Source organism: Gobio gobio (genome assembly GCF_949357685.1).
Source record: "Gobio gobio genome assembly, chromosome: 11".
In the NCBI taxonomy this organism is placed as follows: domain Eukaryota; kingdom Metazoa; phylum Chordata; class Actinopteri; order Cypriniformes; family Gobionidae; genus Gobio; species Gobio gobio.
Window position 1 is genome coordinate 9,661,256 of NC_137104.1, and position 24,914 is coordinate 9,686,169.

The 24,914-nt window shown below is 37.8% G+C and overlaps 1 protein-coding gene across 1 annotated transcript; it reads right to left on the reverse strand.

Annotated features, from left to right (window-relative positions):
• Nucleotides 1-1,677: 1,677 nt before the first annotated feature.
• Nucleotides 1,678-13,659, reverse strand: fam133b (family with sequence similarity 133 member B). The gene is made up of 11 exons (XM_079829020.1): nucleotides 13,492-13,659; nucleotides 12,909-13,006; nucleotides 12,733-12,811; nucleotides 12,541-12,630; nucleotides 9,884-9,916; nucleotides 9,085-9,156; nucleotides 8,896-8,994; nucleotides 5,613-5,660; nucleotides 4,232-4,312; nucleotides 3,176-3,226; nucleotides 1,678-2,288 (listed from the first exon to the last, which is right to left on the reverse strand). Exons 1-11 carry the CDS (start codon nucleotides 13,513-13,515, stop codon nucleotides 2,199-2,201), a joined length of 765 nt encoding a protein of 254 aa, XP_079685146.1. The 5' UTR covers nucleotides 13,516-13,659; the 3' UTR covers nucleotides 1,678-2,198.
• Nucleotides 13,660-24,914: the final 11,255 nt, after the last annotated feature.

The window sequence follows — 24,914 nt, forward strand, 5'->3', positions numbered from 1 at the left end:
ACTAAGCTTAAACAAATCTGGCTAGCCAGCTAAACCGGCTTCATGGTATAGGCCCCTGTTCAGAGAATCCTGAGTCACCGTTTCCACAAAACTATCGGTTTTCATTGATAATAATGAGAAAAGTTGCTGTTTGGATTTAAATAGGCAAATACTTCGAGTCTATGACAGTCCCCAGAGCCACACAATTCAAAGGTGTTTACCAGCCAGAGCAAACTTTTTCGGAATGTTCACTTCCGGAAAAATCCCAAATCAAACTCAAAACTTCTTCTGGCCTGATTTTGTTGGAAACTGTCATTGAAAGTCTTTGGGATGTGCTGGAGGAGACTTTACAGAGTGCTGGACTCTTGCATTCTCAATAAGATCTTGACCAAAAATTGATACACCTCACATTTATTTCCATCAAGAGGTGCATCCATTTTTGGTCAAGATCTTGTATTGAGAATGCAAGAGTCCAGCACTCTGTAAAGTCTCCTCCAGCACATCCCAAAGACTTTCAATGGACTCAGAGGTGCCAATTCGTGTGTGAAAATGATTCTTCATGCTTCTTCCCAAACATTCTTTCACAATGTGAGCTGATAAATCTTGACATTGTCGTCCTGGAATTTGGCCATGAAGTGTCTTTCTACAGTTGTTTAAGAAATGAAAATCTACACACTCCGTTAAAGTTCTCCCAAAAATGAAAATAATGTCATTTATTACTCACCCTCATGCCGTTCCACACCCGTAAGACCTCCGTTTATCTTCGGAACACAAATTAAGATATTTCTGTTGAAATCCGAAGGCTCAGTGAGGCAATATTTTTGTGTGCCAAAAAAAACTAAATAACGACTTGTGTAGTGATAACCGATTTCAAAACACTGCTTCATGAAGCTTCGGAGCGGAAACTAATCAGTGAGTCGATTCAGTGGTTCGGAGCGCCAAAGTCACATGATTTCAGCAGTTTGACACAGGATCCAAATCAGGATTCAACTCGCTGATTCATAACGCTCCGAAGCTTCATGTAGCAGTGTTTTGAAATCGGTTATCACTATATAAGTCGTTATTTAGTTTTTTTTGGCGCACGAAAAATATTCTCGTCGCTTTATAATATGAATATTATACCACTGTACTCACATATTTATATACTCTTCGAAGATGAACGAAGGTCTTTCGGGTGAGTAATAAATTACATTATTTTCATTTTTGGGTGAACTAACTCTTTAATTCGGGTTTGAAGAACTGTTGTCAAACATATAACATTAGGGTGACCAAACGTCCTGTTTTCAAGTCCTGTCCTGGCCCTAATATAACAATTTTCTATCCATACAGAGGGGGCATACTTTAAATGCATTGAAATGAATAAGGAATCTTTGAATAAACTTCGAGTATCACTTGAGTATCTCATTGCTGGGCCGAGCGTCCTGGTTTTCGGGAATCAAATTATGGCCACCCTATATAACATGCTAGAAACATAATCACGGCAATAATGATCCAATCATAGTTTAGTATTTAAATCCATTTAAATCCAAACGGTGACTTTTTTATGTTTCACTGTATCAAAATAAATGCAGCCATGGTGAGCATGAGACTTTTCTGATTCCCAATTTGACAATTCAATGAATGAGCCATTCAAACCGGTATGTTTGTGAGCCTTTTCAAACTACTTATTAAAAGATCTGTCTCATAAGAGTCATTTTTCGCAGTGCACGCACTCTTTATTGCGTCACATTTAACACAGACGGCAAACTCACATTCACAACCTGGCTAAAATGATTCGTTTTTTTCTGTGGCGCTGAAGATCGGTTTAGGAAACACTGGTTCATTCTGACATCACAGAAAGTCTGTTCATAGGGAAAAACAGAAGCAAGAATTGTCTGAAAATATTTAATGCAAATCAAATGCAATCATCCACATCAGCACAAACATACTGTACACAGGGCCGGCGGTAGTGTAAATGACCTTTATTTGGACTGAGAATCATCTGCTTTAAAAAACAAACACAAAGCTAGCATAATGAACCCCCAAACCCCAGTCCAGGCTCCCACTTGATCCTCCTGTCCAAGTCGGCCACACAGCCGCACGGTGCTAAGAAGCACCGGCATTCAAGAGTCACTTGAACAGATCTCTAATGGGTTTTTCCCCCCACAGTCTGGCAAGAGCTCCGTCTCCATTCATACTCAATTCCTGCCGCGCGTCACGCAGGACGTCACACTAGCCCTTCAGTCCAACTCGGAGCCAGAAGTCTTCCTCTTTTTCTTTTTGCTGTGTTTCTTGTGCTTCTTCTTTTTCTTTTTCTTCTTGGACTTGTCCTATAAATATAAAGATACAAAACAGTCATTATTAAAGTTCCCCATTGTTCTTTTTCAAACATGTGTGAAATGTGGCCATTTCTAAATGTAAAAGGTCTGCAAAGCAAGTGCGCGACAAATAGTTGTTGCCTCCTAAAAGAAAGAACTGATTCTGAACTGCTGAAACGAGTCACTTCCTGTTACATACCTGCGTAACAATGTAACACATTTGCATAATGCCGGCCTACGGTCTTCATTGGTGGCCCGCGAACGACATCTACTTTGACCCGCCTTCAAACACTGTAGTCGTAGCTGAGACTGGAAGAGTTTGGTTCGTGTTGTTGACACGTTGAGAAGACGCTGTTTTCAACGCTGTGAATCCACTTTGCTGCACTTTAAAAGGATGAGGACTCGCATTGAAACTGATACAGTTTGTATCACTGTGTATCAAGTGCTGAGGAAGCCTCCGGGGCTGAAATTCAGATATGATGGCCGTTTCGTTTCCGACACGTGCTGTAAGCGGTAGACCAATCACAACAGACTGGGCTGTCTGACCAATCAGAGCAGAGTAGGTTCTCAGAAAGGAGGGGTTTAGAGAGAATGAATCTTCAAACAAACCGTTTTCAGACTCTTTGAGAAAAGAGGTGATGTGCAATGTATGTTATGAGAAAATGTAAGTGTTTTTTGACCTTGGGTGCATGTTAACCTAATGTAGGAGACCTCTAAAACAAAATTAGGAACTTTCAAAATAGCATAATAGGGGTTAAGTTTAAGTTCTGTTTTGCGAATCCACTCTTTATAACATTTCTGTGAGTGATGCGGGTAGCATGTTCAGTCGTTTCCGCCCTCATAAGGGCAAAAACAAACCAAACAAGACAAAACCAAGGCGCTTTACACTGAAGACTTACTGTAATTTTCTCCTTCTCTTCACTACTGTGTTTCTTTTTTTTGGGCTCGGCCTAAAAAACAAAAAAACATTCAGATGACTTTTGCATGTCACATGGTATTTGCTGCGCTAAAACATTTGACTAATTTTAAAGTCCCTGTAAAGGCAATTCTGAGATTTGTTTCTAAACACATTGTAAATGTTACAAATGTATTGCTGAAACGCGTTACAAAGACTGAACTGTGTAGTACTGAATTGTTTTTTAGGCGGGGCTAAAACGGTGGCTCCATAGAGACAGAGCAACACGCGTCATAATCTGAAGTCCACGCCCACCGGGGGGGAAAACAATCGAACACTCTCCATTGACTTTGTATTGCGTGAGGCTGCCATCTTGTCATTTCGGACTTGTAACAAAAAACAGAACAATGTCTAAAAGCTGATATGTGACGGAAGCGTACAGCAAACAAGCTAAACAAAACCCAGAACCAAAACCCAGAAGTATTTATAAACTGTTGTGTTGACCCAAAAAAAAGAGCGTTTAAGGACACAAAAGTGGATACAGGCCATTGAGACAGAGCGCGACACGTTTTATTACACTGAGAGCTACACCCACTAGAGGGGAACGTAACCAGCGTCAGGAAATATAATATATAAAACTGACATTTGGATATTTGACTTAACAGGGACAAAATGTTTAATGCACACATAGGCATACTGAGTGTCAGGATCCCAAAATCGACCCATTCTTCCTGCTGAAGCATCACGTTTTACTGCCTTTATTCACTTTTGTCTCCTTAAACGATTGGGTTTTTTTTTGTCAACAGCTTATAAAAACGTATTTCTGTTTTTTAGCTTGTTTGCTGTACACTTTGTCACATATCAGCTTTTAGACATTGTTCTATTTTTTGTTAAAAGTCCGGAATGACAAGGAGGCAGCCTCACACAATGCAAAGTCAATGGAGAGCGTTGGAATGTGGTTAATAACACATTTGTCTGTGGTGTTACAAACTCAGAACACATATTTAATTTGGACTTTACAGGAACTTTAAGGTCACAGAGGGTTTAAAAACACTCTTACGTCTCTGTCTACATCAGACTCGTCTGAAGACTCAGAGTGACTCCTTTCAGCTTTCCTCTTCCTTCGACCATCCTTTTCATCCTTTCAAACAAAAACATTTGTTTTATGATACGATACAAAAAAATCTTACAGACTCTAAAATGTTGTATTGTTTTGTGAGTAAAAAAAGTCTTAGTTGAGACGTAGTATTACAATTTGACAAAATTACTTTTCTATCTGAATATACACTTTATTGCCAAAGGTTTTGGGACGCCTGCCTTTACATGCACATGAACTCCCATTCTTAATCCGTAGGGTTTAATATGGACTTGGCCCACCCTTTGCAGCTATAACAGCTTCAACTCTTCTGGGAAAGTGTTTTTATGGGGATTTTTGACCATTCTTTTAGAAGCGCATTTGTGAGGTCAGGCACTGATGTTGGATTAGAAGGCCTGACAGTCTCCGCTCATCCCAAATTCATCCCAAAGGTGTTCTATCGGGTTGAGGTCAGGACAGTCAAGTTCCTTCACACCAAACTCACTCATCCATGTCTTTATGGAACTTGTTTTGTGCGCTGGTGCGCAGTAATGTTGGAACAGGAAGGGGCCATCCCCAAACTGTTCCCACAAAGCTGGGAGCATGAAATTAACCAAAATGTCTTTAAGAGTTCCTTTCACTGGAACTAAGGGGCCAAGCCCAACCTCTGAAAAACAACCCCACACCATAATCCCCCCTCCACCAAACTTTATGATTGGTACAATACAGTCAGGCTAGTACAGTTCTCCTGGCAACCGCCAAACCCAGACTCGTCCATCGGATTGCCAGACAGAGAAGCGTGATTGGTCACTCCAGAAAACACGTCTCCACTGCTCTAGAGTCCAGTGGAGTCCTGTGTTGCTGTTCCCAATTGCTTCCACTTATAATAGTTATAGTTATAATACCACTACCAGTTGACCGTGGAATATTTAATAGTGAGGGAATTTCACGAATGGACTTATTGCACAGGTGGCAACCTCTATCACGGTACCACGCTTGAATTCAGCTCCTGAGAGCGACCCATTCTTTCACAAATGTTTGTAGAAGCGTCTGCATGCATAGGTGCTTGATTTTATACGCCTGTGGCCATAGAAGTGATTGGAACACCTGAATTCAATGATCTAGAGGGGTTTCCCAATACTTTTGGCAATATTGTGTATTTTAAAATGTAATTTATTCCTGTGGTAACAAAGTTGAATTTTTAGCATCATTACTCCAGTCTTCAGTCTCACATGTTCCTTCAGAAATCATTCTAATCTAATACATATGCTGGATATGGTACTAGGAACTGTTGTTATACTGGAACAAACTTATTTCAACTATTTCAACTTAAACTATTTATTTTCTTTAAATGAGTTTTCAGTACCTTGACTTTCTCTCCATCCATTTTCTTCCTTTTTTTCTTGGATGATTCCTAGAGATAAAAGACATCAGGACTCAAGTCTGTGACAAATCTCTTCATTATGACCAGAAATTTAGCTTCTATATGTTACTTCAGCAGTGGAAATTGATATTCATGATGACAAATCAACAGCAGTTTCTACAAGAGCTGCCAATATAGAATAATGATATACATTGTGGATATTTAAGGCCCCGATATACTCACGGCAAAGTTATTTCTCGTTCTTTGCTTAGAGGTAAAAGGAAATTCGAAATACCTTTGACACAGTATACTGTTAGCGAACATCCAGACGCCGCCCACACTGTTGAGAGCAACGTTTAGATGAGTATGGAAATATGTGCTGAGCGCTTTCCTCACAATAACAGAATGACAACAACAGTTAAGAAAGCATCTGATCATAGCAATGTGGATGTTTGCACGAGTCAAGTCACATTATGTTTAATCAATTGATTGCTTTAAAGAGCACCTATCATGGCATTTAAAATGTTCCAAATATTGTTTTAGAAGTCCCCAACAACAGTTTTGCATGCATGCAATGACAAAAAAGACTTTAGTTTTCTTATAATATGCATTTATTTTTACCTGTTTTGACAGCGATTCTCAAATGATTCCTTTAGTGATTCACTTTTCAAAACCCCGCCTTTACGTGACGCTAATCTGCGGTGATTGGTCCGATGACCCAGTCAGTTGTGATTGGTTTAGTCTGTGCAGATATTTTCGGAAACGGAACGCCCATCAAAGTCTTATAGTGACAGTAATTTGTTAATATGTGTCAGGAGTTATGAATATGAAAACCGCGTCGGTACTGTTTGATTGTAATATGAGCCTCAGCTGATCTCATTCATAAAAAAACTCCTCTATTCTCCTCACGAAGACTCGCGACAAATCAACATCCCTCAGGGCTTTTAGTTCAAAAGTGTGCAGATGAGGAGACATATTGATAGATTCTCATATGTCTGTGTCAAATTTCTAAACAGAGGAGTATTTTTTATTCAATACTTCCTCAAAATGGGCAGAAATAGCCTAATCATGAGCGATTGAGTCTCTTATGTGTTGTTTTCAATTCATACTGGCAGCCGGAGGGCGCTCTGTGCACATGTAGTCCATATATGGTACAGACAGACGAAGAAGAACCATGTGCCATAATAGAAGTCCATAATAAAAGCTTCCTGAGATCGCGAAACATACATTTGACGACTAATAAACACACAATCGCGACGATGTATGGTTTGTCTTCAAGCCACTTAGTCTTCAAATGCTCATCCTTGGGCAGATGAAAAAAGTTTGCTTTTGAGTGGCACTTCAGAACACAGCGTCTCGTCGCCATGATGTTTTCTAGTTTTCACTGGCGTCTTGGAGCGCAATAAGTGGGCGTATCGTATTCAAATAACTTGACAAGTTGACGTCATCTAGTCAGAGAAAAAGCTTCGGTCTTCTAACGATTCTTAAAAATGACTCCGAGTCGACTCTTACTTTTGAAAGAAAATAACTATATATACGGTGCACTGTCATATTTCAAGCTATCACAGGATGTTTTTGTTCACTTAGATCTATGTTACACACTACATGAAAGGTACATTTCAAAATTCCATGATAGGTGCTCTTTAAAACAAGCAACTTTACAGTATTAACTCCTTCCCTGCCACTGACGGAATTTCCAGCTTTTCTTGTTTTCACTGTTATACTTTAGGGGGAGCCATTACGCATCTTCTGAAAGAGTACATAATCTCCTGATCAAAACACAGGAAAAGAAGAAGCAGAAACAAGCGATAGCATATGCAAGCAGATGCATATGTAAAATAACACGATCATTAACCTTCACAGCATATAAATCAAAACTGCCTAATGTTGAATGAAATGTCGACCCAGGACGAGCTATGGGACTGTGATGGACTTGATCTACTCCATCTGTGTTTGATCATCGTTCTGAATCTGTCCTGGATGTAGTCCTTGACGAAAACGCGATTTTCTCAGCTTTTTGTTCAAAACGTTGCTTTTTTTTTATGAAACTTGTGTTGATAAATAAAAAAAATGCATGAAGCTAGAATATAACTTTTTCTTTTTGTTGTATAATGCATGTTCATATATTCATACAACAAAAATATTCTGGGGGCCATAAAACTTGATTAAAATTATTAAAAATGCTTGCGCTGACTGGCAACTTTTTACCAAAAACACTTACACAAGAGTTTAACATGAAAAAAATTATATTAGAATTACATTTTCAACTGTGTTCATGTTTTTTGCTCTTGGATGTCTGACCTCGACGGACTGAACAGAAGTAATGAACCGGAGAAGAGGAACAATGAGCCCCAGAGCAACACCTACCTTTTACATAATCGCCACGGACCAATGGTATTTCGAAGGCGTTTACCAGCCAGAGCAAACTTTTCAGAATGTTCGCTTTGGCAAGCTGTTTCAAACTTCCAAAACAAACTCCAAACGAACTTCTTTTGGCCTGATTTTGTTCGAAATGACGACATGACCATGACAGCGGTTCGTTCTTCGATTTAGCTTGAAGTATATCGGGGCCTTTACGGTCAAGCCAGACACTTCCATAAATGACAAGAACATTCCTTTAACCCTCTGGGGTTCTTCATTTATGGGTTACACTCAGGACCTTCGGGTCAAAAATGACCCCCATAGGAAATGAATGGGAAATTCGTTTTTTTGTGCATTCAATCTACAAATCAGCCAGGATGCAGAAAAAAGGACTCAACAGTGAAGGGGTGGATCTCTAAAACATCAAGAGTGCAAAACAGACAAAAAAACTCTCTCACACACACACACACACACAAATGAACGCGTGCCATTCCAAAAGCTAATTTTTTTGTGTATGTGTGTGAGTTTTTTTGTCTGTTTTGCACTCTTGATGTTTTAGAGATCCACCCCTTCACTGTTGAGTCTTTTTTTCTGCATCCTGGCTGATATGTAGATTGTATGCACAAAAAAAAAACTCTGAAGTATTTTCATATTTTTGCCAATTTCCCATTCATTTCCTATGGGGGTCATTTTTGACCCGAAGGTCCTGAGTGTGACTTTTTTTTACGACCAATTTTCAAATTCTGTCCCCAGTTTTTTTGGGTGTTCATATACCAAGTACCAATAAAGTCACCAAGTTTCGGAGCATTCCGATGAAGCTACGACTTTTAACATTTTTTATTTAAAAACATTTGGGTCAGAAATGACCGAAGAGCCCCAGAGGGTTAAAACTATGTTTTTCCTTGCAGATATAAACCAACAATACCCTGCTATCAGTCTCGGACTCCGTGTCAGTGTCATCAGACACTCTCCGGGAAGAGGATCTTTTTCTCTTTTTCTTCTTTTTCAGATTCTTCTTATCATCCTGAAAAGACAGTAAACAGGAGAATATTCAGGGATAATGCATGTCCATTTTAATTAACAATGCATGCAAATAAACGAGACGTCATCTTACATCATCTTCAGAGTCTGAGGAGGAACTGGAGGAGGAATCAGAACTCGATGAGGAGGAGGAAGATGAGGAATGCTTGACCAAACACAACAGAAGCAGAATTTGTTAGATTTTAAGTCACTTAAAACTGACCCTGTGAGCCGTGGACAACAGGCCAGATCGATCCGGAATACTCAACAAAAGCAAATGCCTCTTCCAGTATGGAATACTATAATATTCCACTTTTCAGCCGCGTTTCCACCGCAGGAACTTTACCCAGGAACTAGGGACTTTGGGGTGGTACTCAGTGCGTTTCGACCGGAACCGGGGTCTAAATGAAGTTCCGGGTAAAAATTTCCCCCTCGAAACGGCCCTGCTCGCGAGGTAGTACTTTTTCAAAGTTTAGGAACTTTTGGGGGTGGGACTTGTGCGCTGAACATGCTCATTGGTTGAGCTCACCCAGCATTTTATTTCAAACCTAAAAGGCTGTTGCTGTGTGTGCAGTAAGAGTTGTTTTCTATTCGTATCAACAATGAAGTTTAAAAAATACGACTGATGGACCGACGTTGAGGTTCAGGCTTTATTAGGTGTATTTGCGGAATCCAGTGGGCTCTGGAAAGTCGTGCGCAGTCCTACGTCATCGGACTAATCTTCACGGTACTTTAGACCGCGATGGAAACGCAGACAGACACAGGTCTGGGGGGAAAAAAAAGTTCCTGGGACAAATTGTTACGGGTAACTTCGGTGGAAACTGGGCTTTCCATTATCAATTAATTACTGGTTTACAGTTGCTCAAGATATGAAAATGGAGAGCCCTCCTCACCCTACTGGACTTTTTCTTCTCCTTCTTCTTTTTCTGGAAATCACAAAGATAAATATCAGATAATCATTGGCAAGCTTTTTTAAATACAACCAACCAGGGGCCTCATTTATAAAGATGAGCACGGAACGACCCTAAAAGTGAATGTGCGAGAATTTACGAAATGTTCCTCTAAACGATTTATAAAATATGTGTATGCACAAAAAAGTACCTAAATGCATCACTCTTTGCTAGTCAATGCAAGTCTCCATGAAATCAAAATGGAAGTTTTTTGTCTTTTAGTATGAATATGTTGGTCTTGCTGTTATCCAGTGGTTAAATTGGGCTGGGGGCGTAGGGCACATAAGCCTGCTCGTTTGTGTCCAGATGTGCCTGTTTGCAGTCAGTTGCCTGCTGGAAATTATGTCACATAAAATTTGATGCATTTGAAAACATATTTCTGACAATAAATGAAAGATTTTTAAAATGGCATGTCTATTTTGTCTCGGCGGAGCTGAGATGAGAACAATGCGCATCTAGGTGACACGGATAAATGTATGCAGCAATATATAATAGGGCTGTGCGATATTGAAGAAAAATGCGATATCCTTGTTAAATAATGCGATATTCGATATGCGATACGATATTGCTTTTAGTGTGTAAAATCTATTTAAATTATATTAAAACAATTATTTAAAAACAGAATGATATCATTTGTGTGTTGTTTCACATTCTTTCTGGGAAAAGAAAGCATTGACAGTTTGAGTGTGTAACAAGACATGAAAAAAGAACGGCTTGTGCGCACATTTCGGTGTGTGTGTCAGAGAGCACGAGACTGCAAGGAGTTGTTTTTCGCAAGTTATTGTGTTTAATAACTCTTTTTAACGTCAAGCAAGTCACTTAAGTTACAGTCGTGTGCCCAGTCTATTCTCTGCTATATGCATCAACCTAAAACGTACACTTTTCACAAAGTCGAAGTAGCCTATTAAAATCATTTAGATATATCGTGCCCTTGCGATATGCATATTGCGATATGTACATTTGCGATACTTCGATAAATTGCGCAGCCCTAATATATAATGAATATTCCTGGGAGATCCGTAGTTGCACGGGATGTGGAAGGGTGCAAAAGTTTCGGAAATGTACAAAAAGTGCCCTGGCCTTGAATGACAAGGTAAGGAAAATAAGACTAAATCAAAATTAAATAACCAAGACTAGGTTGACCATGTGATTTTTCTCAGGAGATGTTTTGAGCATTTTACTTCAGACACCGGATTATTAGCAAACTGCCAAGAGAACTGCTAGCTGGCTACTCAAAATAAACTAGCAATCTATTCAGTCAGCATATTTGTGTTTGATCTGTGGGAATTACAGAAATATAAGACCTACTTTAGCTACCAAGCAACCTTTCCACAAGGATTGATTTTATTTTTGTGACTTGTGCATACCTTGATGTTAAATGACGCAGAGTAGGCGGTGTGTGTGTGTGTGTGTGTGTGTGTGTTGTAGTAGTAAAGAGAGAGAATGGGAGAAGGAAGTTTGTGTGAGGTGGATCTGGTCACCACAGACCCAAATCCCAAAAACTGTCATATACTGCACTGTCTCTTCATGTGGCACATTATGTTTGGCACGTTGTATGGGTCACTATATCATAAGGCAACACAATGTGTAATCAAGTGATGACTGATTAACAGTAATGTAAATGCTAAATGTCCTAATACCTGTTGATACTCCAACAATGCAAAGTATATGCTCTTAACCTTGCAGTTTTTCACATATCATGCAAGACTCAATTTCTCCATTTCTTTGCACAAAACTCTTCAGAAAGTGCCATTTAATGATTTATTTTTCCCAAAAAAATTCCCGGGGGAGCATACGCCCCTAGGGAGAGACCTCCCACATAATAAATCCCAATTTAACCACTGCTGTTATCTATAAACTTAGTGTGCTCCAAAACAATGGGAAAAAAATGCATTTAGAAGATATAAGCATTCAAAACTTACAGTCTCTCACCAATATGAATTTTGATGACATCACTCAGCACTTCAGCTTCTCATCAGATTTTCTGTCCAATCAAATGCTCTCGCCCCCTACATTACAAATAGACGCTGAAGCTGCGGCTGAAACCGGTCACCTGTTCACACATTTACTATTTTCTACATGGTGAATGGCACATAGTGCACTATATAGGGGATAGGGAACGATTCAGACAGTGTAAATATGCTTTCCATTGGGGCGAATTAAGTCAGATTTTAAGGTTAGTGTCATGCGAATCATCGCAGCTCCGGTCCAGAGACACGATAGCACAGAGCGGATCGCCACAGACCAGAAAACGTATCCGACCCATTTGAATTCTGCACCGAATGCGATTAATGAGATTAGGAGGAAACTGCGGCTTTGCCGAGCTCAACGGCTCTGGCCGAACTGTGATAGAAACTAAACGCTATTGGCTATTTTTAAAAAGGGCAGGAGCTGTTCAATATGTCCCGTCCTGTCTTCCTGTTTCAGTGGAAATTACATGAAAACATTGAATAATGCTGTGTTTCACGCACGTTCTTCAGTTGAAAGAACATTTTCATGTCAGTTTCATAAATCCTTCTCGTTTTTGATGAAATCGGGATCAAATCTGACTGTACTTGCGTTTTATAAAGGAGGTCCCAGATGACTACACCAACTCTTACCTCCTTCTTTTCCCTCTCCTTGTCTTTTTCTTTCTTTTCACCTCCACCAAGTACCTTCTCCCTGTTTTTCTCCAGTTCCTTCTTCCATCGCTGAGAAAAATGAGAGAGAGAGAGTGCATATGATCCAAACAGTCGATCTAGGTCTAATGAAAATCCACTGACTTATGAAATTCAGAAACATAACATATCTACCTCATTCATTCTGTCCTCAAAATCAGCCAGGGCTCTGGAGCCTTTCTTCTTCTTTTCCAGTTGTTCTTTTACCTCCTCCCTGATATACAGAACAAACAGACATACGCATTAAGAAATATCTCATATATCCACAACCGATTCATAAGTTTTGATCATAATCATGCCTCCATCCGTACCATGATGGCCGTGGTCTGCTGAGATAATCCTGAATGGTGGTTCCGGTGTTGGGTGCTGGTCCTCTGGCTCTGGCAGCAGCTATTGGATTCAAGTACGCCTGAAACAAGATCATATTTTAACATTCATAATCCAGCACACCCTTGAAAATAACAAAACAGAGGCACCCTTCAGTATCAACGTTACATGTTCAGGCTGCTAAAATGACTGCATACTACATAACATTTCACTTCTGGATCAATTTAAACTAGGAATGCATTACTTTTCACATGCTCTGCCACAGAAAGACAGCTGTCTAAAGGGACATTTAAGTGGAATATGTGCTAGCCGAGTTAGCATTTCTGAGCCACATACCTTAGCCATACTAGCCTGCTACCTAGCCACATTCAAGCGGTGTCAGACTGCAAACATAAAACCCTAAATGAACTGTCTAAAGAGCTTATTCATTCATCTGCGAGTGGACGTGGCTAATCTGTTAGACTAACGTTAAGTGTTTTGACGCGTTAGCATTGCGGCTTAAAGGCCTCTTGGTTATTTTACTTTAATTATTAGAAAGTTGCGAGGTGCTAAACTACCTTTACTTACCACTCTGTTATCTCGCTTGCCCATTTCTGCAGATTTTGCCTAAAATCTAAAGGCCAAAATCTATGCAATTCGCCTTTTGTTTACATGTCTCTGGTGCTGGCGGTGGTTCCCAGTGTGCAGAGAGAAATTCTGTGAGTTGCCAACTCAGCAACATGATCACTAGAGGGCGCTTCCTCCTCTTATTTAGTAATATATATATGGCTGAATCAGAAATCGCCCACTGTACCCTCAAATAGGGCATTAATTGATGGGACAGCCATTTCTAGTGGTGTCCGAAACCATAGTGGACGTTATTGAGTGCATTCATTCAATCCCACATTGCACCGCAATAACGAGTGTACAGCTGATGTACACACAACAACGGCTGTCCGAATTCACGCACTCGTTTTCATTCACTCCTTCAACAAGTGAACTGTTTTAGTGGAAAACGTAGGGAATAGTGAATGAGGGTTTATGGACGATTTCAGATACAGTTAAAGATTAAAGTTCCCATGGATTCCAAATTGACAACTGATAGGTTTTATGGATTAGGGGAGAGCGGGGCACGCCTTTTTGACCTTTTCACTTTGTGTAAATCCACTTGGAGTTCACATCATTATTTTTTTCCCCCCATATTAATTTCACACGTCTAATAGGTCTACAATTATGTTGTTTTATTACATTTTTCTTGATTTAACCCGAAAGAATGGAAGTGAAGTGTGACAACGTGCCCCACGTACATTGTAACGTGAGGGACACAATGTAACATGACCAAATCAGTGTTGCCAACTCTCGCGAGACAAATAAGCAACCGCAGCTTCAAAAACAAGCCCAAAACAAGCCCAATATTATTATATTATTTATTATCATCAATATTATTTATAATAAATCATTTTTTATCAATAAATGAGCCTGCAACATATTAAACTGAAACCTCTCAGAGTTTGAAAAGCAAAAACAGATGTGATTTTATAAAAATCATCAAATTCCAATAAAGGACACACAATATCCTCCGATCAGCTGTGAACAGAAGAGGTTTGGAGAGTGAAGAGTGACATGGAGGCCAATTATGGTAACCCATAGTCGGAGTTAGTGCACACATATTAGGGGCAGTAAGTAGTGAACACACACACTGCAAACCGTGAAAAAGACAAGCCCTGCATCTCATTGTGCACACTATCTGCCCTAAATAGTACTGAAAATTACTAATGTCACACTATTTAGGATGGATAGTGTGCACATTGGGACACAAGCACTAGAGCGCTGCAATATAGCCACATATTTAAAATAAAATAAATTCGAACCATACCTACTGTTATTATTAATAGACTTGTTTTTTTATAATAGCCTGTAATTTTAAATACATTACATACACAAAAATATTTTTTTAATTAAATTAGGTGCCTCTCCTCCCTCTTTCCTCTCCATCTCTGCTTGTGCTACTGTTTGTAAAAATGTATACGTCTATTTATGTCTACTGACTATCATTACGTGCATTTATAACGTCACATGCCTGCACGTTGAACGCGATTTTTCTTCAATGAGGGGGAGAAGGAGGCGGGATATAAAAGGACGGATTACTACAGCACTTATCGTTGCACTGAATGGCTATTAGCTGTGAGAAGACAGTGTCAGTCAATGTATTGGACAAAACAGCGACCATAAATGTAAAGAAACGAAGTTGCTTATTATATTTTCCTAACAAGCAACCACATTTTTTAAAATAAGCCCAAAAAACCGCAACCCGCGACTCGTGATTTTTTAACGCGACTTGCCAAAAAAAGAAGCCCAAAGTCGCGTGTTATACGCGGACATGGCAACTATGGACCAAATGGCAGCTTGATTTGATACAAAAAAAACAAAACAAAAATTGATCCCAGACAAACTTAAATATGGTGTCAATAAAATACAATTTGGAGCAATAAAGCAGGCATGTATCTGTGATTTGAATAAAATAATGGCAGTTTTTAACAATTTAAATTAAACAAATTGAGTAATAGTTCAAAACATAATAATTAAACATTTCTGAACATTCACTCAGTCATTATTCACCTTTTTCTCGTGGTTTCTCATTAGAATTCATAAATAGCGTAGTTCTATTAATAAGGCCCTTATTTCTAGTAACATTTCTAGTAAGTTCTAGAAATAATGAGCCCTTATCGCGACAATAAGGGCTCCTTGTAACTCAGTTTGACAACATGCCCCGCCTGCTCAACTGATTTAAACCCTGGCTCGTGTCTTCTGCTGTTAAATCAGCATTAAAGAACACTCTCAGCTGTTAAATAACAGATATAAGATTACAATAATATCAGATTTGTCTCATTTATAAAAATAAAAAAATTAAAAAATAAAAAAAACAGAGATGAAAAATACACTTCGGAAACCGAAGTGACGTCACTTCATCTCTTTTTCATCTCAAATTGAAATGTAAAGCATTTCTTTTCACTCAATTAGCCTATATTATCATCATTACTAGACATTGTGTGGTAAAACTAGCCTTCATATTTAGCAAAAACGACGTGATCTGGTAAAAAAGTTTTATGGTATGGTTTAAAGAGATATTTTCTACTTGAATGAGATATTTTTGTAACATCTGATCGGAGAAATGTACGAGATATGTCTATAATCATAATGAAATATTCTGTTATAAAATGAGAAATGTGTAAAACTATTAGATAGGCCTATAATCTATGTTGTTAAAAAATGATCTTGAAAAATCTTTTTTTTTTTTTTACACAAATTAATACTTTTATTCAGCAAGGATGCATTGAACTAATCATAAAAGCCTAAATGATGTACTTTCTAACTTTCTATTCAAATCCTGAAAAAAATGTATCATGACTGATTCAACATTAATAATGGTAATAATAGTAAATGTTTCTTGAGCAGCAAATCATCATATTAGAATGATTTCTGAAGGATCATGTGATACTGAAGACGAGTAATGATGCTGAAAATTCAGCTTTGATCACAAGAATAAATTACATTGTAATATTTCACAATATTACAGTGTTTATCAAATAAATGCAGCCCTAAACCCACAATTTTTGAACAGTAGCATATGTCTGAAAATAAGTTGTTGTTGTATATAAGTCACAATTGTGCTATAGTAGGCTATATCTAATATTCTGCTAGTGCTAATGATAAAAATCCAGAAGAATGGATTCAGTTTCATATACCCCTAAGCCAAAGTGACACAAAGACTCCTCAGACAGTTGATCTTAGTCCTGCTTTCAAAAAAGCCCTCAGAGAGGCTATACGTTTGCAAAAAATCAAAGTATGAAACCACAAAAGGAAAACTACTGAAGACTGGACAGAAATTACAACACAAAAGGGTACACGCCATCCCTAAACAGAGAAGGCCTGACCGCACGGAAAGCCCCATGCTGGATAAACAATTCTTACAATTATTAATGAAGTGATATTCACTTTGTAATTGATACTGATTGTCAGAGTTTATATCATCATTTAAAGGGACAGTTCACCCAAAAATGAAAATTCTGTCATCATTTATTCACCTTCAAGTTGATCCAAACCTAGTTTCTTTCTTCTGTTGAACAAAAAAGAAGATATTTTGAAGAATGTCGGTAATCAAACAGTTGACGGTATTGCTTCCGTAGTAGGACAAAAAAAAAAACTATACAAGTCAATGGGTGCTGTCAACTGTCTGGCTACTAAGTTTCTTCAAAATATCTTCTTTTGTGTTCAAAACAAAGAACCTCATACGGGTTTAGAACATCTTAAGGGTGAGAAAATTATGACCATATTTTGACTTTTGGGTGAACTAACCCTTTAAGATTATTAAGGCGAGACACGGCAGGTGAAAACATCGTTTTTTCAGTGGTCAATTTTGAGATTTTGGGCCAGTTTGCTCCTTCATGTCAAAATAAAAAAATTTCAACATTACACATTAAGGTGGTTATTTCATTATATTTTGTCACCGTGCGCATTTCTACCCGAAATCATCAAAAGTTATTCTAGCGCGATCTCTCGTGCCGTCTCCATTCACAGAAACATGTCATGCTTGGTATCATTATAAAGCTCTCAGTCTCACACACAGCACTGTCTAATCCAAAATATGGCCATTTCTTGTATAGAACTGAACAACCGCGAAAGTTTGCAGCCGAAAACCACATCTGATTTGTCAATGTGCATTTCTCACTACTCGCTGCCGTTTCCTTGTGTATTCTCCACCTGAGAGAAAGTGCAGACAACGCCGAAATCAGCTCATACACGTTCACAGAAAAGACCAAGTAGAAACAGCTAGTAAAAAGAAAGTAAACAACAACAGATTAGACGACGAAACCCCGTCAGAATTAGATTAAAATAGTTATAGATGGACATATACAACAAACAGGGACAGTTCGTCTGCAGTTTTTGTGACTGTTGTTATGTGTGTTTGTTAAGGTAGTTCTCTTAAGGTAGTTCTCTAATAGCTATTGCTATTAATAATGTATTCATTTATCAATTTCCACGTGTTTTAAATATTATACACTACTGATATTAATGAACTGAATATGTATTTTGTTTGTAGGTTGGGGGTTTTATAGAAATGTAGGCATTTATACAGTATAAAACTTTAAAGGCCGTTTTCTCAAAATGAGTTTTTTCTCACACTCAGAGTCAGATATAGGCCTATCCACTTCAGTTGCACCTACAAGCACCAACTTTTGCAGTCTTATACTGAACTATATTCTGAAGGCTTTTACAGAGGGATTTGTTGATATATACAACCCCAAATCAGAAAAAGTTGGGACAGTATGGAAAACGCAAAAAAAGAGAAAAAAAAAGAGAAGTGATTTCTAAATTTACTTTGACTTGTATTTCATTGCAGACAATATGAACACTAAATATTTCATGTTTTGTCTGGTCAACTTCATGTCATTTGTAAATATGCATCCTTTCCTGTCATTCAGACCTGCAACACATTTCAAAAAACGTTGGGACAGGAGCAATTTAGGGCTAGTAATGAGGTAAAATGGTTAAATAATGATGTGATTTGAAACAGGTGATATCAACAGGTGATTGTAATTATGATTTGGTACAAAAGCAGCATCCAAGAAAGGTCTAATGCTTTAGGAGCAAAGATGGGCCGAGGATCGCCAGTTTGCCAACAAATACGTGAGAAAATGATTGAAATGTTTAAAAACAATGTTCCTCAAAGAAAGATAGGAAAAGATTTGGATATTTCACATTCAACAGTGCATAACATAATTAAAAGATTCAAGGAATCTGGAGGAATTTCAGTGCGTAAAGGACAAGGGCGCAAGCCTAAGCTGAACAACCGTGATCTCCGATCCCTCAGGCGGCACTGCATCAAGAATCGTCATTCATCTATAAGCGATATCACCACATGGGCTCAGGACTACTTTGGCAAACCTTTGTCAAGTACCACAATACGTAGTTACATCCACAAATACCAGTTAAAACTGCACTGTGCCAAAAGGAAGCCCTATGTTAACAGTGTCCAGAAGCGCCGTCGACTTCTCTGGGCTCGGAGGCATCTGGGATGGACCATCACACAGTGGAAATGTGTACTGTGGTCAGATGAATCAGTATTTCAGCAAATTTTTGGTAGGAATGGAGGCGTGCTCCGGACCAAATAAGAAAAGGATCATCCAGACTGTTACCAGCAACAAGTCCAAAAGCCAGGGTCTGTCATGGTATGGGGTTGTGTCAGTGCCCTTGGCAAAGGTAACTTGCACTTCCGTGAAGGCACCATTAAATGCTGAAAAGTACATAGAGATTTTGGAGCATAATATGCTGCCTTCAAGAAGACATCTTTTTCAGGGACATCCATGCATATTTCAACAAGACAATGCAAAACCACATTCTGCACACATTACAAAGTCCTGGCTGCGGAGGAAGAGGGTACGGGTACTTGACTGGCCTGCCTGCAGTCCCGACCTGTCTCCAGTTGCCCACCTTAAGACTTGTTTTTTGCAGGAAGAATGGGACAAAATTACACCTGAAACACTTCATCACTTGGTGTCTTCAGTCCCTAAACGTCTTTTAAGTGTTGTGAAAAGGAATGGCAACATTACAAAGTGGTAAATGCTTTACTGCCCCAACCTTTTTTGAAATGTGTTGCAGGTCTGAATGACAGGAAAGGAAGCATATTTACAAATTACATGAAGTTGACCAGACAAAACATGAAATATTTAGTGTTCATATTGTCTGCAATGAAATACAAGTCAAATTTAGAAATCACTTCCTTTTTCTTTTTTTTTTGCGTTTTCCATACTGTCCCAACTTTTTCTGATTTGGGGTTGTATAATTCCGATCCTGAGTTATAGGTCCTTTAACTCCAAAAAACATGGTGGAAATTGATTTTTTTAAGGCTATTGTCAGTATTCTCTAATTTACTAAAGCACAAAATAAGATATCCAGAATCCCCTCAGTAAAAGCCCTCTCATCTAATATGTCAACAAATAGAACCAAGAATTTTAAACATGGTCCTTTCCAATTTCCAGATTTTGTTTTTGGAAAAATATGCAAATGAGCATTTATTTAAGTATATAATGCCTCATTTGCATATTAAAACATTAATTTACACAAAACTTATCATACATTTTTTGCTTATGTTTATGCCAGTAATAAACTGGAGAAGTTTCCAGAGGTGAACAAAGTACACAACTCTATTACTTGAGTAAAAGTAAAAGTACTATTGGTTAAATATTACTCCATTACAAGTGAAAGTTGTAAAGATAGATTTTGACTTAAGTAAAAGTACAGAAGTACTTGCTTTTAAAAGTACTTAAGTATCAAAAGTAAAAGTATACGCATTATTTTATTATTGTTGCATTGTTGTATGAATGCACAGGGTTCCATCATGGTGGGTTAAGCCAGTCATGCTCCATCTGACACGCTAACTCATTTAAATACTTGTTTAAAAGTTACAAAGCTCTTATCAAAGTCAAAATCATACTAGAAAAGAAAGGTTTCTACATTGTGTTTATTTGACAGGATTATGTAAAAAACATTTCTGAAAGGACTTCAGTTAACATTATTAGCCCAGCTACGTTTTTGCATGCTAACTAACATCATTGTCGAACGTTACCTATGCGTTAGCGCTGTATCCACAAGGCTATGGCAACTTGGCGGGTAAATCTATAAAAATCATTTGACCAACCATATTTCATAACAGTGTTCATTTTGACAGCACATTTTTATTTAGTTTTAGTCATAGACTTTTGACTATAAAATTTTAGGCATCTGAATTGTTTTAGTTTTAGTCTAGTTTTAATTGACTATAATAAGATTTTAGTACTTTAAATAGACTAAAATTCAGTACTTGTGATCTGGCGTCTGAGAGGCAGCTTTCTGTGTGCACTTTCGTTTCGTTGCACTTTTTCAGACTTTTCCACGTCTGCTCTTCTGAATTTTAACTTTTAAGTATGACCTTGGTTGCGCGCACTGCATCTGGGAACTGCCACCTTCTATTTTGCCATCAATTGATTAGTGTTCAAAAAATACTTGGAAATCATTGAACTTCACGTGATCCTACAAGAGTGATTACTGATAGGCTGTCTGCAAAAAAAAAAAAAAAAACTAATCACGTTTTAAAAAAGAAAACAAATCATCCACTGTCTTTCAAAGCGGCTACGACTTTCTACTTCGAGGGCCTTGATAGAAATGTAGTGGAGTAAAAAGTACGATATTTGTCTTTCAAATGTAGTGAAGTAAAGTATAAGTTTCCAGAAAAAATACTACTCAAGGAAAGTACAGATACTCAAAAAGTGTAATTAAGTATAGTACTCAAGTAAATGTACTTAGTTACTGTCCACCTCTGGAAGTTTCACAATGATATCTTGTAATTAAAAAAAAAATTCCTTATTCAACTGTAGTGTCTCGCCTTAATTGACTTGTCCTGGCTGTGATTGACCAAACTGCCTCAAAGAGCTGAAGTAAAACAAGGAATTGTGGGAGATTCAGTGAAGCATTTTGTTCGCTCTCATCACAGAAGTCAATTTTACCACCCAGTTATACACACTGGAATATTTATTTTACAAAAATATGAAAACGTCAGGCAGATACAGATATAAAACAAATGCAAAAGCAGCTTTTTTTTTCTCTCAATGGCAGCAAATCGGAATCTTTAGGTGGGCCAGTTTAATAAAAGGAGCCAGAGCCTAAGACGAACATTAGCAGCAAAACCAGTCCAGAAAAACAAAGATACAAAATACTACCATATCTCATTCACCCTTTTTCAAAAAGACAAAAACTAGTTCTATAAGGGCACAATGACCAACACTCATTTCAATTTGGTTCTTGCAAAATCGTACAATTGTTTGCACTTTACAGACAAGAGTAGCTCAACGAATGAATTTAGCAAACAAAACATTTAAGAATGTGCTGTTTTAACAAAGGAACAAAGCTTAAGAGAGATTCAATTGAAACAGAATTTCAGTATTTCATCATTAAAGGCGATACATTCTACTTATTGTTTGATTAACCATCATCACTGGACTAATCATGACTAGATAACCAGACAAAATTAAAGATGTGTCACATGCACGTGATCTACAGTACGTCCATATGCGGTTTCATCACTCGCAAAAAAAAAAAAAACAATAATTGCAAAAAGCAGAATGCAGAATGATTTAGAAATAGAATTACATAGTTGAACAAGACTTTAAAATCAAAGTGTAGATAAAGAAAAGTTACAAAGGTTTCCATGTACACATTCTAAAATTAACAATTTACACAACAAATTTTGTTCACAAAAAAAAGAAAACACTCTCCAGCCAATGTAAAGAAAAGAAAACCCTGACCAAAACTTCCCACTTCTAATCAATGTGCACAGTTAAAAGATGGCTACTTACTTTTTCAAATGATTACATAAATCCATAAAACAAAGAGCAACATATGAGAAATTATAAGATATACATATGATTATAAAATGAAAGATACATCAGAAATCATTCCACGCAGTTAAAACAAAAAAACAAGTAGAATGAACCAAATACATGTGATGCAGTCTAAAGTGATTATCCATTGATTATCCATCAAAGTAACACTTGATTATCCATTAATAAAATATAATAATGAAGCTGCTGATAAAAGAACATATTATAACGGTAACAATTTTCTGTGCAGCAGCGAAACTGAATTGTGCACATTGATTAGAATATGTATTCATCGTTGATAATTTAGAATATTAGATTAATGTGATTTAATGATAGAATTTTCCAGCTTAATGATTTTTTAATTCAAAGTATTCCCCGTGTGGGACGCATTATAAATTACTCCGGTCAGAATTGGAGAACATTCTAGCGCAAACTAAATCATGTAAAAATGGTAAAATATAATACAAATAAAATACAATCAAAAGAAACCAACATAAAATAATAGAATATATTTAAAAAGACACTTTTATTGTTGCTTTTCTCTTCAGAACGAGTTTGCCTAATTGATTACAGTTGTTCAAGTCTGGTGTAGCACCATTGGTTCATCACCGTCCAATCAGATACAAATCTTATAAGCCTTATTAAAGGAACACGCCCACTTTTTGGGACTTATTCACTGTGTCCCCCAGAGTTAGATAAGTCCATACATACCATTCTCATCTCTGTGCGTGCCATAACCGCCAGCCTAGCTTAGCACAAAGACTGGAGGTAAATGGCTCCAGCTAGCCTACTGATCAATAAGTGACAAAATAACGCCAACATTTTCCTATTTACATGTTGTGATGTCTATAGTTACATCGTGTACTAAGACCGACGGATTTTATAGGCCGATATGGCTCATTCCTGCGCAGTGATATTACGCAGCACCTGAAAATAGGCTAACTTCCGTCAACATAACCAACGTGACAACCTGCTTGCACAGAGAGTGTGCTGGGGACTATTTTCAGGCGCTGCGTAATATCACTACGCCGCTGCACCCACGGTACGGCAGCAAAGTTCCTCAATTATTACGCATATTATTAGGAAAACGTTGCGTTATTTTGTCTCTGATTGAGCTGTAGGCTAGCTGGAGCCATTTACCTCCAGTCTTTGTGCTAAGCTAAGCTAGCGGTGGGTGCGTCAGACAGAGTTATGGCACGCACAGAGATGAGAATGGTGTGTATGGACTTATTTAACGCTGGGGGATACGGTGAACAAGCTCCCAAAAAGTCGGCGTGTACCTTTAAGCATTGCGGTCATCTCATCAATAAATAAGAACAAAATGTATAGGGAGCAAAACATTATGTACCAAACGTCCAGCAATTTCAAAAGGAATTTGCTTCAAATGATATCCGATTACATAAACCAAATGACTAACTAAAGAAAATCATTTCAAACAACAAGACATTTTCTTAAACGATCCACAACAGATTGACTAAAAATAAAAAAAAGCATATTTAACGGGGAAAAGCACTGAGATGGGTAAATATCAAAGGTGCTATTTTTTTTTCAGCATGACTTCACGCCAAAAATTCAAATCACTAACAAGAACGGGTCGTACATTCGAAAGCCTAACGTTTAATACATTTATAATTGTTAAAACACTATGAGTTATTCACCAGACCAACCAAGATAAAAACAGATTAGTTCTATACAAGACCCACAAACATTAAGGCATACAGTTACATCGTTTGATATCTAATGCCCTCTTAAATCCCCAAATCCAATCACAGACTTATTTGGAGGAGGGGTAAAGCTGTGCCAGCGTAACATTTTTTAAAAATGCTGGTGTCTTACACCGATGATCAATTGAAATCATTTGTTAGATTGAGACGACGAATAGCTGATCACAGAAGATTGGAAAAAGTCAACAGTACAAAAGTCGCCACACAACAGTGATCTAATACATAAAATATAATATTAATAATAATATTATATAAATAAAAAATAAATGCTGAAATGACCACCTGTATGTTTTGTTATCTGCTCCAAAAATTCATATATGGAAATGTAAATTAATGACATAAATAACCCAACACTATTGTATCCAGATAGCTTTGAGACCATAATCGATTAGTACTACTGTGAGATTAATGGTTAAGCGAAAACCTGAACCCTTGTTGAATCTAAAACTAGTCATAAATACACCTGAGCATGGAATGTGACAGAATGAGTAAACTGATCCTGAGAGAATGAATCAAGCATCAGTGCTTAAAGGGATAGTTCACCCGAAAATGATCATTCACTCGCCCTCAAGCCGTTCCAAACCTGTATGAGCTTCTTTCTTCGGTTGAACACAAAAGAAGATATTTGGAAGAATGTTGGGAACCACACAGTTGGCGGCACCATAGTATTTTTTTTATTTTTCTAATTTCTTTATTTGTGTTCAATAGAAGAAACTCATGCAGGTTTGAAACAACTTGAGGGTGAGCAAGTGCTGACTTAATGTTCATTTTAAGGTCCCATAGTCCACCCAAAAATGATCATTCGGGCATCATTTACTCGCCCTCATGTGGCTCCAAACCTGTATGAGTTTCTTCTATTGAACGGGTGCGT

What these genes read in the sequence shown, in the direction of transcription:
- fam133b (XM_079829020.1), bottom strand. Translation starts at nt 13,515, where the DNA reads ATGGGCAAGCGAGATAACAGAGTG. An exon ending in GCAAGCGAGATAACAGAGTG is followed by an intron (nt 13,007 to 13,491) that starts GTAAGTAAAGGT and finishes ATCTTGTTTCAG; the next exon opens with GCGTACTTGAATCCAATAGC. An exon ending in TTGAGGACAGAATGAATGAG is followed by an intron (nt 12,631 to 12,732) that starts GTAGATATGTTA and finishes CATTTTTCTCAG; the next exon opens with CGATGGAAGAAGGAACTGGA.